The sequence below is a fragment of the Patagioenas fasciata genome, chromosome 1, assembly GCF_037038585.1.
Source record: "Patagioenas fasciata isolate bPatFas1 chromosome 1, bPatFas1.hap1, whole genome shotgun sequence".
NCBI classification, from domain to species: Eukaryota; Metazoa; Chordata; class Aves; order Columbiformes; family Columbidae; genus Patagioenas; species Patagioenas fasciata.
Window position 1 is genome coordinate 165,698,699 of NC_092520.1, and position 14,665 is coordinate 165,713,363.

Sequence of the window (14,665 nt, forward strand, 5' to 3'; positions counted from 1 at the left end):
CATTTGTCATCAATAGCAAGTGGGTGCTTGGTCAATGGAAGGGCAAGCAGAGACTCTGCCCATAGCAACTGCCCCTGAAATATTATACCTGTAAAGTGTGCATTGGAACATGAGTACCAACTGGATCACCCTTCCAAACACCTGCAGATGTCAACAGGGCTGCAGAGAAGTCACACAGGCATTCACATCTTGAGGACAGTTTAGCATATTTCAGTGGGAAAGACCCCTAGCACTGTAAACTCTCTGATATAGGATTTTTTTTTTTCTGTATATTAGTATTTTATCATTATTGCATACCCTATCTTCTGGGCCTACCAAGTGAGTCAAGAGTGAAACACATACGTTTGTCCCCTAACCCATGTTCCCATTCACCTGTCTTGCCTCTTCTGTAAATGTAGTCTGGCATTTTGCTCTGCCTGGGTTTGTGGTGCAAGCTGAGACGGTTCCAAGAGCAGCAGCCCTAGGAGATGGTTTGGCAGATGGCAGATGACTGCCGTTGTCCTATACTTCTCATGTGTAAAGCAGGCACACAAACATACACGAACATGTAAACATAACCAGCATAGGTGTGGTCTTCAGAAAGTATTTTCTAATGCAAAGGCATATTTTTGAAAGGAACTGTTCTTGCCTTCTATCAGAATTACTACAGATTGATTAATAAGTTATTTCTTCTATGATTTATAAAACAGAAAAAAAAATGAAGCTCCTGCACTCAAAAAATATCTTGTGTTAACTTAGTTTACATACTAAACATGTATTACATATATATCTAATTTGTTGATTAGAAGAAAAGATTCAGCAGACACAAGATTTGCCTGCCCTGTCAAGATCTTAATTGTCTGCATAATAAAACTTCTGGTGCTTAACTGCAGAATGAAGAAAGCTATAAGCTTCTCAAACTACCTCCACAGTAGATTTAGGTCAATAAGGGACCATGTAAACTTATGAACTATATTAGATAACTGTTTTTCCACTTTCCCTGAAGAAGATGCCCTGCTTTTAAGAGTAATGAAACTTCAACAGAATTTTCAAACCCAGAATACATTAAAACATTGCAGTGATGCATTTTTATAGCAAAAAATCCCAAATGGTTACATATTTCACTTGAAAACTGGCATCTGCAATAGCTTTGTAATAACTACATTATTTCAGTGTTTTATTTTGAGCCATTTAAATAATAATTTAGTTTGCCTTATTTATTTGGAAAATATAATGGAGATACTATCTTTATAAAATCCTGTATATTTTACATGACATTGTTACTTCACAAGAAAATCCTTACCAACTCTGAATATTTCCATCCTACCTTAAAGAGCACAGTCTCATAATGATCTGTTTCTTCCTGAAGTGCAGTTTAACCACATCCTTACAACAGAGACGTTTTCTTCTGTTGATCAGCCCTGGCTTCCTGGTTACAGGTAACTGGCCTACAGAAATGTCTTTTGTAGTGGCAAAGCTGTTTGCTAAATACATGACATAGTGCCTGTGGTCTTCAGTCACCATGATCACAGCATAACGCACATTACAAAACAAGTATCAAGTCACATTCAAATCAGCACTCAAGGACTCGACCGCATTGAAAAGTTCTCTGGTTGCATGATTCTATAAAGTGAGAGACATTGCAGAGTGGATTTCCAATGGATGAGTTCCTATTGTTTTAAAAGTTAAATGTCTTGCTCATCCGTAACACTGGTGAGAAAATGTTAAACAGTTTCCCTTGAATCCAGTATTTTGCAGTTAACTGCCGTAAGTCTTTCAGAAAAGTACTCAGTTTATTTTAAAGACAGAAGGAGACGGGGAAAACCCCTCCTGTTCTCGGCAGATCCTTCCCATTGCTCAAAAAAGTGCTTGTTTGCTATGTAAAACCTCTGCTTACCTTTCCATTCTTGTTTTCTATTACACCTACCTTTGCAGCTTGCTATTCCTAATCAGACTTTAGGACAGATACATTCCCTATGAACCCCAAACACTAAAATGATATTGTTTGCCCCATCATTTGTCATAGAATCATAGAATCATTTCGGTTGGAAGAGACCCTCAGGATCATCCCATCCAACTGTAACCTAACCTGATGCTAGCACTAAACCAAGTTCCTAAGAACCTTGTCTAAATGCCTTTTAAACACCTCCAGGGATGGTGACTCAACCACTTCCCTGGGCAGCCTGCTCCAATGCCTGACAACCCATTCCAGGAAGAATATTTTCCTAATATCCAATCTAAACCTCCCCTTGTGCAACTTGAGGCCATTTCCTCTTGTCCTATCAGTTGCTACCTGGGAGAAGAGAACAAGACTCTCCATGCTACAACCTCCTTTCAGGTAGTTGCAGACAGTGATAAGGTCTCCCCTCAGCCTCCTTTTCTCCAGCCTAAACAGCCCCAGATCCCTCAGCTGCTCCTCATCAGACTTGTGCTCCAGACCCCTCACCAGCTTTGTCACCCTTCTCTGCACTCTCTCGAGTATTTCAATGTCCTTCTTACAACGAGAGACCCAAAACTGAACACAGGATTCAAGGTGGGGCCTCACCAGTACCGAATACAAGGGCACGATCACCTCCCTAGTACCACTGGCCACACTATTCCTGATACAAGCCAGGATGCTGTTGGCCTTTTTGGCCACCTGGGCACGCTGCTGGCTAGACTGAATTGTGTGGAGTCTTTAACCCTCAGACTAGAGATTTTCTCCAGCTCTCAAATAATTTGTATGTGCTTTTCCCTGATATTTTTTTTTTTTTTTAACAATTATGTTTGGTTCCCCACCTGCTGCACAGGTGGCAGCCGGTCCCCCGGTACCACCCAGACCCAGCCAGTCTACTGACACCAGTGCCCAGCTCGCCTTCTGCCCCAGGGCCAGTGCAGGCCACCGTCCCAATGCCAGTGGCCCAACAGCCTTTCCATGCCATGACAGGGCCCCAAGGTGTGAACGCAGAAGGGACATCAGACAGGTTTCCATTTTCTGTGCCTTTGGAGTTCTTCTGGCAAACAGGAAGCAAAACTGTGGTATTTTAATATGGCTTTACTACACAGTCTTTGGTCTGCTTTTATTTTTTTTTTTTTTCATTTCCCCCAATCAATTGCTAACTCTAGTTTACTCTGAACACTAAATTCCACTCCGTTACATAAGATAAAAACAAATTAAAACCAAACCAAACCAAGCCAAAACCAAACCAAAACAATAACAAAGGCAACCAAAACGAAAACCAAAACCAAACGAGAAAGACAACAACAAAAACGAAGGAAAGTGCTGCGAAGTGTTTCGTCCCACGCTGACGACCGCGAGGCAGCTGCCTCCTGACAAGCGCCACCAAGCGCCCCGTCAGGCGCGAAACGCGGACTGCTCGTGAAGTTTGGATCCTCCAGCTCGCCGTCCGGGACGTTGTTCTCTGTTGCCATGGTGACGCTCCCGGTTTCTCAAGGCAGTGGCGGGGCTCTCTCCGTCCCCGCGGAGGGCCGGGCCGGGGTTGGTTGGGAGCTGCGGAATTTCAGGGCGGCGGGACGGTCGGTCCCCGTAGGCGGCCGGGAAAGCGGCGGCTCCGGCAGGAGCTTGGCTGAACGACAAGTGAGTAGCTACACAGAGGAGACCGCGGAGACGCGAGCACTATGGGCGCCTCGAGGAGCGGACTACAGCTCCCAGCAGTCGAAGGGGCGGACTCCCTCCAGGTTCTTCCGGGGAACGGCGGGCGGCCTCCCCGCCGCGATGCCTTCTGGGAGATGTAGTTTTTCTAAGCGAGAAGCAGCTTCGCGCTGTCAGGGCTGAGGTGCGCTCAGCCTGTGCGTTTTCCGGCTCCAGGAGCCGGCGAGGGACGAGGAGCTGCTCGCTGCTGGTCTCGGCTGCCTCCCCTGTCCCCTCGGGCTAGGAGTGAAGAGAGGGATGCGGGTTGTGGAGGGAGGGATGGACAGCAATCCCTTCCCCTCCTGCCTGGATGCGTGTGCAAGTCTTGTACTTCTGTGGGTCTGGCCATTTCTTATGGCTTTCTCTATATCATTATAACTTCACTGAGTGCTTTCTGGATTCTTAGTCTTATTTTTTAATTGCTAGTATTGTTTGAAGCCTTTTTTTTTTTTCCTTCTTTGCAGCTATTGGTACTGGGAAAAAAACCTTGTGAGGCTTAGGTCGTAGCACTGACACTGTCCACAAGGAGTAGAGAATAGGCAGAGGTTTTTAACATTCAAATTTGGTAACACCTGCAAAATTTAGAGGGATAGACTGAGAGGATTCTCTATCACAAGCAAATATTTTCTTTATTTTACTTGTTACTATGAAGTGCTCAGAGCAAACTTCTGCTAGTTCTTTTCATGTTTTAAGTCAACTGCTCAATAAATGCATCTGAATTAACTTCTGCGAAATGAGCACCCTCTTTATTTTGGTTCATGCGGTGCTGAAAGTTAGTATTTTCTTTGTGTAGCTTTGAAAGCAGATAAGACGCTGTGGAAAGCAGAATGTCAGAAGATATTGAAGGAATTGAAAAAGAAATAGAAATTGAATTAAGTAGAATCAGTATTTCTTCCTTTGAAGCAGAAGAACCTGACACAGAGGTATCAGACGAAGCTTTGAGTGACACTGAGTCAGTAAGTATTCAATGGGCTAAACCAGCTTCTGTTTCTGCTTGGAAGTAGTACGGGCATCAGAAAGCCTATCTGATGAATGCCCTTTTTCCTGAAATACCAAATCTGAGGGTTTCTTCTGAAAAACAGTCTCTGTAGTATTGCTTAAGAAAAAATGTAACCTCCAATGGTGAAAAGACAATAAAAGAGATGAATATCTGCATTCTGCTTAAGTGAGAAAATCAGGCTGGTAGATAATGAAGTTGGAAGATTTTATTAAAGCTAATGAAGTAGATTAAATCTGGATGAATGAGCCAATGATTTTTCATAGAGTTCTGTATATAATTCTTATAGGAAACTCTTCAGATTGAAGAGTTCCTGATTTTAATTTAATATAAATTTATGCTTCAAGTCCTCTTTTTTAGATGACTTTCTATTTTGGGAAAAGATTTTCCTCTGAAATCCAGTTATTTGCATCCTTTTCAGTTATTTTAATCTTTCAGACTTGTAGAAAAAAGATTGGTCTATAGGATATTCAGGTAGATGATATTTTTTTAAAGAGTCTGAAAATTTTTAAGAAAAATATCATCAGTATTTGTTAATTTTAGTCTTAACCTTTATTTCTTGGTCCAACACAATTATAAAGAAAATGTTAATTAAAACATTTCTGAACATAGTGGAAGATAAATCACTAAAATGTGGTGCAATAAAAATTTAATTAGAATGTAATTTAAAATGAGTATAGTAATTGTTCAGTGGGTGATAAGACAATGGAAAGAGTGTAGCAATTGCTACTAAATCTCCATCAGTGCTTCATATGTGAAGTTGAAATGAGTCTTTATTCTTGCATGTCAAGTGTTTACTTCTGGTTGTGGCTGTGAGATGAAAATGTAGAATTTATGTCAAAGGTCATGTTTTTCTAGATTTCAGATGACTTGCCGGAATCAATTCTCTCCTATTTAAACTTTATAAAGAGCAGAAATCAAGATGCTGAAAAACTTATACTGCAAGATTTAGAAGATGAAGAAACTACAAGTAAGCAGAGATCATGGTTAAAATGTTTACACACCTCATGCTGCCAGTGGAAGACTAACAATCATTAGTAAAATAATGCAAACTATTAAGTAGAGCCAAACAGTGGAGCCTATTGCATCAGCTTCTGAATGCACGCTGAAAATCCCTAGGAATAAAGCCCCGCAATGTTGTCTTCTAGGATTAACATCTGAGTATGAATTGAACTTTTCTAAAAATTTATCTGATGCTAAACCATAGACCAAGGCAAGTTGCAGGATCATTGTCTGAAAAAGGACCTGGGCCAGGCTCTTCATGAGAATCTAAAATGAAGTCACTTGGAGCTGAAGAGTTCAGATGCAATTGAACCCCATAGGATATCTTTAAAGTCTGTCTTTAGAGATATCCAAGCTAGCATTAAAGTAAATGTCCTTGTAATTTGGAACAATATTGCTGTATCAGCTGTGTGGCTGAGGCCAAGGTCACAGGTTTTTATGCCAGACAGCTGGTATTGTCTGTTCTCTTCTACTTTTTCACATCATCTTGGATTTCACACTCATTTAGTGTAATGGTCTTCATGAGCAGAAGTTCAGTATTGTCTATACATGTTAATATTCGAAGAAGGTTTCTTTTTACGTGTTTTTGTAATGGAGACTTACTCTTTTTCATTGTTTTTGTAGTTCTTTGTCAATATTTGACCTATCTGATACAAGTTCTACTGTGTTTTTCTACACGGAAAATGTTCTGCTGTGTTCTTTGCTGTAGAATTATCTTTCATATTTGGTGTCACTGGATTCTTACAATATCATTGTGTGTGTCCCAGTTACATATATTTGCTGCTTTTAATGTAGGTGAATGACTCCCATAAATATTTGAGTAAAATTGTTGGTGTTATACAAGAGTTTTAAAGGAAAAAAGTCCTTTCTTTTGGTTTAAAGAAATATAAAAGCTGAGCAGTGTAGAGCAGAAGTGAGTACTGGTTAGGGATTTTTTTCTCTGTGTACTAAATTGTAAATTTATTTCTTCTTTAGGTAACATTTATGGAGTAGCTTCTTGCCATGCTTCAGATTGCTTGGCAGATTTGGCTTCTGAAAATAATGAAGATCCAGAACAGTTTAAAAAAAGGGTATTATTTATTTAAATAATATTTATAGTGAACAAAATCCTGTTATGCTAAGTAATCTAGATAGCTTGTACTTGCTCGGTTGGCCTCCTGACGAGGCGTATAGATGTGTTCCATTTCGCTTCTGTCAGACTATCAAGAAGTTATTAAAGAGTTTGTATATGCTGTTCTTCAGAACTGGGTCACCAACTGGGGGTAGTTGAGATGCCAAGCAAAAAAAAAAAAAAAAAATCAACCAAATAATCAAAACTGAATAATGCTTTATTGTTAATTATTTGCAGAATATTATCTCAATAGTGTGATAATACTTTACAACTTCTCTAATCTTATTATTTTTCTAATGATCAGGAGGATGTGCTACTATTAATTTTGCTCCTAATATATTCCATTATTTTATAGAAAATGCTAACATAAGAATGTCTGTAACTTTCAAAGAAAAATCAAGAGTTATAAATCTGAGTTCTTTTATACTTTAATAGGATTTGACTGAATAACTTACTGAAGTTCTTAGATGTAAATCTGCATTTAATTTAGTCACTTTTAATTTGCCACCTGTTTTTTATTAGTGAGCACTTTTGCAAATATGATTTTTTGTTCTCAGAAGACCATTGTTTAGAACAGCATAAGTACTTTATGTGACTTCAGCTGCATTACAAATATTAATATATGCATCAAGCATGTGATGAGCAGATGATAAATGAGGAGGAATAGATTACTTCTTGCCAATAAAGAACCATGAAAGAAATACAGCAAACCTTGGTGCCCATAGCATTATTTTCAAATAGGCTTAAGAATTTACTCTGTAACTGGTTCTTCCCCTATGTCCATAATAATATTAATGCATAAATATAGTGCTTAGTGCCACAGAAAGGAAAACATGAACCAAATGTAAAATGTTCCTTTTTCCAAGTCAAAATGTAAAATACATTTTAAAAACACAGAAAAATATTATGTATTTTGGGAAACGCTCTAATATTGATTAGTCTAGAAAACAATATTTTTACTGACGTGTTGGCATTATTTAGTGTCTGGGGATTCCAGTTAGTAGAAAGTTTTGTATTAATGTATTTGTCATATGATGAAAAGCTTATCCTTGCTGTGGAAGATTTTTATAATGTTCTGCTTTAATTTTTTTTTCTTGTTTCTTGATGACAATATTAAACTTTATTAGGTACTATTTGAAATTGAAGATGAAGACTTGCAGATTGCTACAACACCTGGTTATAATAATCACTCCCCCAGTGATGCAGTGATCACTGATGACCATTTTGTTACAGGTAAGCAAACACATTGGTCATTTGATGTGGTGATCTTTAGCATTGTATCACTATTTCCTGCTTTTCTCTTTTCATGAGTATCATAATATTCTTTGTAAAGAATTACACCTTACAGTATGGAATAGATTTTGAGAAAATCTTTGTGCTTTTATCTCATTTCAGGATCACAAAATTATCATAGTCTTTAAGGTCTTGATAGAAATTTGTTTTAAAAAATACTACTCAAAAATGATTTAAATAATTATGAATACAAATGGAAGGCAGATTGGAGGCCCTAAACAGGTTGTGCTTTGGCCGCAACATCTTTTAGTAACATTGGCTGGGAATGTTTATTTTCACCACAGCATTTGTATGTGTTGGGGTGGAGTGCATCAGTTATAAAACTCTTGCTGATAGCCACAGAAGGCATTCCTCCTGAAGCCAAAGTGTAATCGTGAAATATACATTGGTAGAATAAGCATGATTGTAGCAGAGTCACTAAGTGTGCTTCACGATAATAAGACATCTCTGATAGAAAAGACTCACGTTGTAGTTCTGATTTCCTTGGGGATACGCATTGCTGGCTGTATCAGAAGAGAGTTCTTTTCTTGTCAATACTCTTAAGACTGTTTAACAACCTCCAATGCTTATTATGAAATTAAATAAAAGGTTTGCTTGGTTGATTACAAATTCATAGCTGATGTTGAAATGAACTTAAGCCTTACTCACCATGAAGCAGAAGAAAAGTGTAGACAAGAATTTGAGCAGTTGGAGAAAAGACAAAAGGAGCTTGAAGATGAGAAGAGGAAAAAGTGGAAAGCTGAGAGGGAAGCACAGGAAAAACAAAATGAAGAGGAACATGCAAGAAGGGTGCAGCGTCTGGAGGAACTCGAAGCTGAAAGAATAAAGTTAGAGCTTCTTCATAAGGTAATTAATGATACTGAAATCAATCTGTTCCCATCTGAAGACTATCTGAATTCAAGATCTAATGTGAACAAGAGAGTACTATCCCAAACTGTATGACTGTCCTGAAGTCTGTCTGCTTGTGTTAACAAAGTGAGATGTAAGACATATTTAAATACGATCCACTGGGTTTTATGGATTTACTGCTTTGATCAACAGTGAATGAATTTGCTGTGCTAAATGTTAAATTATTCCTTAGACTTTACCGTTACTAAGTTTTTATATTTTGACACCAGCCAAAGTACAAGAAGTGAGATATGCTAAATTACGCACAAATGAAAACTGGTTACTGTGCCTTAATAGAAAATACTTATTTACTTTAGACTTCCCACTCTAATTTCACATGTACATGAAAAAACATAGGTGAAGTAATCTGAACCAAAATAATTCAGTTCAGAAATACTGGTACTGTGCTTCATATAGGTAAAAGTTACAGTACCTTCTTTTCTTGTCTGTATCTGGAAGACTTCATCTACTGAGTTCTGCCACAACAGAACATGACTCAACATGTTGACTGGTTGCATACCGAGGGATAAAATTCGATAACTCCCCACAAAAGAGTGTAAGAATGCGTAAAAAAGGTGACCCTCAGATACTGTTCTTTTGGAGCCACAATATTTTATTATTTAGCCTAAATATGTCTGTTACGAGAGATGCATTAACACTGCATTTTCAATTAACTAATTTGCAGCTTTCTGAAGAGGTAGGCATCTTGGTCCCAGCAAGGTAAGTTAAGTCACCAATATCAAGAAAGGGCTTAATAAGTGAAAATACCCTTGATCTCTGAAGACAAATTCAGTGTCTGATATAGCTCCCTTTTCAATGGGCCACAAAATCGATTAGGCTTCCTTTTCTCTTTGATACCATGAATCACTTTTGGATGTAGGATGGCTTTCTTTCTCTAGACAAGGTGTGGCATGTCCCCATTTAGACACTTCAGTAGTGCTGTTGCTAGCACACTCTTTTTGGAGGTGAGAGGTTTTTGGAGGTGAGAGGTGGAGAGTAACTTCCCCCATTACAGAAGGATCTGAACATCTAGTCTCCTGTTGTCTGAACAGCATGCTTCTGAACATGCATGAAAAATAGTGCTTAGGCGTCTGGGAGACTTAATGCTTCAAGTTGGAATTGCTAGTTTGTTTATACTGGTTCCTTCATACTCTGCTGCATATTTGACTTGCCTGATACTGATTTATCTTGGTTTCACCAGGAGACAAGTGGTTCTGGATCAGCCTCTGTTTTTTTGGTACTTACTGTCTGTTAATTTTCAAATGTACTTCCAGATAATTTGGATTATTTTTCTTTCTTATTGAGGATATGTTAGGTGAGGAGAGAAATGCTGTTTATTTGCAAATAGTGATAAAATAGGCTTGAACTTTCTTTTTCTATTGAGAAACAATTTTAGTGAAAAAAATTCTTTAGTTTTACTGAACAAAATTCCCGTTTGAAAGATTTTAAGATTATCGGTAGCATGTCTGTGCAATTGGGGAGGACTGTTCATGCTACATTCAGAGTGTTTATTTCTGTTATGTTTCTATTCTCTAGCTCTACTTTGAATATTTATTTCATAAGCATAGTTTTCATCTTCAATAATACAGAATTTGTAGAGGAAAGTGGTAGTTGTTTGGGTCAAGTACTGAGACGCAAGTGTCCAATTGTTTATTTTGATCCTCACACAGCTGAGTTTCTCATTTTAATTGAGGTATTTGCAAAAGTGGACCATTGGAAAGTCCAGAGGTGAGGGAGATTGAAGAGACGGTGTTTTGTGATGTTCCAGGTTTTTTACAGTATTAATTTAAGTTACTTTGTTGTGCAGAAACACCAAACTGCAATAGAAGATGAGTTAGAGAAAGAAAAGAAAGCTTGGAGAGACAAAATGATGCAACGTGAGGTAAGGCTATACAATGAACTTTTGTCAAAAGACTGTGAGGTTACTATCATATATTTGAGAATAAATATTCTGGAACAGTTAAGTTAGCAGATTCTGTTATTAATGATAAATATGTGCTAACACCTGTCCTGTTTTAAAAGTGGTTGAAGTCTGTCCTAATTGTTTTGGCCTAGGAATTGATCATGAAGCTACGGATGCAAATGGAAGAGGAGAAAAAGGCCTTGGAAGAGCAGAAAGCAAAAGAAAGACAACACCTGGCAGAACAACAGAATACAGCAGCTCTGAAAATCCAAGCTAGATTTAGATCATTTTTAGTCCGTAAAAAATATACTTCCATCTTGAAAGAATGGAAAGAAGAAATAAAAAAGAAGCAGCAAATACTAGAAGAAATAGAGAGAGAAATGAAAGAAAAAGAGGAAAAAAGAAAGAGACGAATGGAAGAAAAGCAAAAGAAAGAAGGGGGAAAGAAAAGACAAGAAGAACTTAAAAGACAAGAACATTTGGAACAGGTGAGGAGACGTGAGGAATATGAGAAAAAGAAAGAAAGTCTGAGACTTGAAAGAGAAAAACAGCTTCAGATAAGAAGAGAAGAACAGAGAAAACTAGGAGAAAAAACAGCAAAAGCTGTGATGAGTGAAAGTGGAGAAAACAACAAAGAAAACATAAAAAAGGATAAGCAGGCAGAAAATACAAAAGTAATAGAACAGGAGAAGGAACTAAATAAGCAAGTAGAGGAACAAAAAGCAAAACAGACTGAAATCCTGGATGATACAAGTAATTGGATTATTTCAGCAGTAAGAAATTTGACACCAACACCAAATATGCAAGGGTCTGAGAAGAAGGAACACTTTTCTCAAGTAAATGATGAGAACATTTACATGAATTCAGTAACGCATGTAGAAGAAAATTGCTCACAAACTACAGATCTTAATAAAGCTTCAAAGAGTCATAGTTCAAATGATGAATCTGTTAATTTTGGAACCAAGGACATGGTAGAAAATACATGCAGCAGTCCACCAAATGTCCAGCTAAGTGCTAGTAATAGAGATGTCAAAGAGCAATTTTCTGAGTCTGAAATGATGGAGAAAACTGTATTTCTAATGGAAGATGCTAATGAGGAAGCTGGAAAGACCTGGGACAAAATTCAATATGTAGCTGAGTGTTCCAGTAGAGTAATTCTTCCTGATGATATTGAAAAGAAGAGAATAAACTGGGTGAACACATGTAAATCTTGGTCTAAAATATATGAAGAAAACCAAAGAAAGCAATCAACTACAAAAAAACGACAAAGGAAAAGTTCAGTTAGCAAGATGCCTCCATTAAGTTCGCAAAAGATAATTCAAAGTGGCCCTTGGAGTACTCTTCAGCGGGTAACTGTACAGATTTAAAATGAAATGGGAAGCCATACCATCTTCTTTTTTTTTTTTTTTTTTAATGTCACTAAAATGCTGTTTTGGAAGATCTCAGTGAGAGTTCCTCCACACAGATACAGAATCAGGGCGATGAGAATGATTTTTTAATTTCTGTGAGCATTGTAGCGCAGACTAGTGTGGTATTGGTCTTCAGATGATAGATAGCATCTTCAGTCTGTTAAAGGCAGGAGCTCCTAGCCCCTATTTTCTGCTAAATGAACATGGTTTGCCTCTGGATGAAGGTCTGCATTTCAGCACCTGCTCATATAACCCCTTCAGAGTTTTGAGAAGACTAATCTCTTCCAGAAGCAAGACATTGCTGATCAGCTTATAGATGGTATTTTGCCATAAAGAACGTCTCTTGGTTCCCAACACTTACTTATCTTACCACGTACTGAATTATCACTGTATGCTTGCTCTGTGCTCTCATCTTGGTACCACCCTGAGATGACACACTAGACTGCATACACTTTTAATCTGAACTATTTTTGGCTGGTTTTGCACACTCACTTTTCATTTATGACAGTGTGGTGGGAAACAATTCACACTATTGACTGCTTTGCTTAGTGTTAATCTTCTGTCCGTTCAGGTCACAACACTCACACTTGAAGATCTGCCAGCTTGTAGCCTCTCAACATTATCGGAGTGCCCAAATCTTCAAGTTTTGACTCTGAGGCGCTGTGGACTAGTTGCGTTGGAAGGACTAAGTAGCTGCAAAGACCTAAAGTATATCAATGTGGAGGTACCAAGCACATTTGATTCTGCCTAAATCTAGTGAGCATGTTAATTCTGGACTAGAAATTAGACACTTTGGTTTCATCGGTTTGTTACAGAAGCAAGGAATTTAAGTTTTCCTTATTTGAGCATCTGCAGGTAAAAACCAGAAGAAAATGGCAAGGGCAACAAATAGTGAAATAAAAATCTGAGGAAGTGTTAGTAAAATGGCCAGGGGAGGGGGATGTTAAAAGAGCAACATCTCTTTCGGGAAAGAACGTTATCTGAGAACAGTGTTAATGTTTGTGACTAAAATACCTCTAAATGCAGATTTTCACTATTAGTAAATAGTCTGGCAAAGTCATAGCTGTCTTCATTAGTATATAGTAAATATGATGGTTTCTATGCAGTTTTTATTTGTCTCCCAGGATTTGGAAAGCTAGGAAAGTATGTAGGGAAAAGACCACTCTCTTAAAGACCTTATCTTCTCCTTATACTCTTTGTTTCAACTTCTGGGCTTTTTCAAAGCCAGAATTAAGTTTGAAATACATTTTTATTCTATCCCAGCAGGACACAAAAGGCAGTTTCTATGACACATAAATTTATTTTCTTAATGGAAAAAAACAGAGATGCCCTTAGTCGTAGCTAAAAGTTTGGGATGAAAATAAGCAATGGTGACAATCTACCATATTTTTACACTTAATTCTGCTATTTCACTTCAGATGCTATTTAATATTATCATTTTTCCTTTATTGCAGGAAAACAACATTCAGACAATTGACTGTGAAAATCTAGAAAATCTCTGTATTCTGATTCTGAATAAGAACCATCTTTCATCAGTTTGTGGCATAGATGGCTGCATAAATCTCCAAAATCTTGAACTTTCCTACAACAGAATCACTCGAATTGGTAAGAAAATTAATGAAAAATTATTCCAATTTTTATTACAGTATTTGTGCTGTTTATATTCAGAATTATACGTCCCTTGGATTTAGGGCCAGCTAGCTGCTAAGCCCAAGGAGAATGAGGAAATGGACTTAGAACAGACCTGCATTTTAAAGCTACTCACGTACTCAACTTCACATTTATTTGTAGTATGGCTTAGCTACTGCTGTGTGTTCCATCTACCAGGTCCTATAACTATTATCAGCCAGATGACTAAAAATCTTTCTAGAAGGGCCCCTAATATTACCTGCACTAACTCAGTTGGAATATGTGAGTAGCCTGAGTTCAGTTTATCTACAGAAGCAATTAATATAAAGTCTAGCCTTGTAACTGCAGAGAATTCCAATGTGTTCCTGACTGACACAAATAGTTATAAAGAAATTCTATTATCTGTCTGAGTCACTGAACCATGCTAACACTGGAGCACAGCCTCTCTTTCTGCTAAAATGCTACCCCATTCTGACTCCAAACTATTGTTCTATATTTCCTTCCCAGTCTGGCTCTTTATTGCTGCTCTTTGCCTCAGAGCTGGAAAAAAAACAATGAGTCTAAGGTAAAATCATGCAAATCATTTAGGCACAGAAGGTGTGCCAAGCCCTGTTATATTTATTACAGAATCACAGTATGTTTTGGATTGGAAGGGACCTCAAAAGATCATCTAGTCCAATCCCCCTGCTGGAGCAGGAACGCCTAGGTGAGGTCGCACAGGAACATGTCCAGGCAGGTTTTGAATGTCTCCAGAGTAGGAGACTCCACAACCCCCCTGGGCAGCCTGTTCCAGTGCTCTGTCACCTCACTGAGAAGAAGTTTT

The 14,665-nt window shown here is 38.1% G+C and overlaps 1 protein-coding gene across 8 annotated transcripts in view; it reads left to right on the forward strand.

The window, feature by feature from the left end:
- Positions 1-3,452: 3,452 nt before the first annotated feature.
- Positions 3,453-14,665, forward strand: part of LRRIQ1 (leucine rich repeats and IQ motif containing 1) — a 110,383-nt gene continuing 99,170 nt past the window's right edge. For 7 of the 8 annotated variants that reach the window (XM_071799659.1, XM_071799665.1, XM_065846802.2 and 4 more), the window contains exons 1-10: positions 3,453-3,556; positions 4,404-4,566; positions 5,466-5,577; positions 6,585-6,679; positions 7,848-7,953; positions 8,630-8,859; positions 10,709-10,783; positions 10,957-12,153; positions 12,785-12,937; positions 13,668-13,818. In XM_071799659.1, coding sequence (XP_071655760.1) covers positions 4,438-4,566; positions 5,466-5,577; positions 6,585-6,679; positions 7,848-7,953; positions 8,630-8,859; positions 10,709-10,783; positions 10,957-12,153; positions 12,785-12,937; positions 13,668-13,818 — 2,248 coding nt within the window. In that variant the 5' untranslated portion in view covers positions 3,453-3,556; positions 4,404-4,437. Of the gene's footprint in view, positions 3,557-3,760; positions 3,946-4,403; positions 4,567-5,465; positions 5,578-6,584; positions 6,680-7,847; positions 7,954-8,629; positions 8,860-10,708; positions 10,784-10,956; positions 12,154-12,784; positions 12,938-13,667; positions 13,819-14,665 lie in introns of those variants that run through there. The other variant, XM_071799661.1, reaches the window with a different exon arrangement.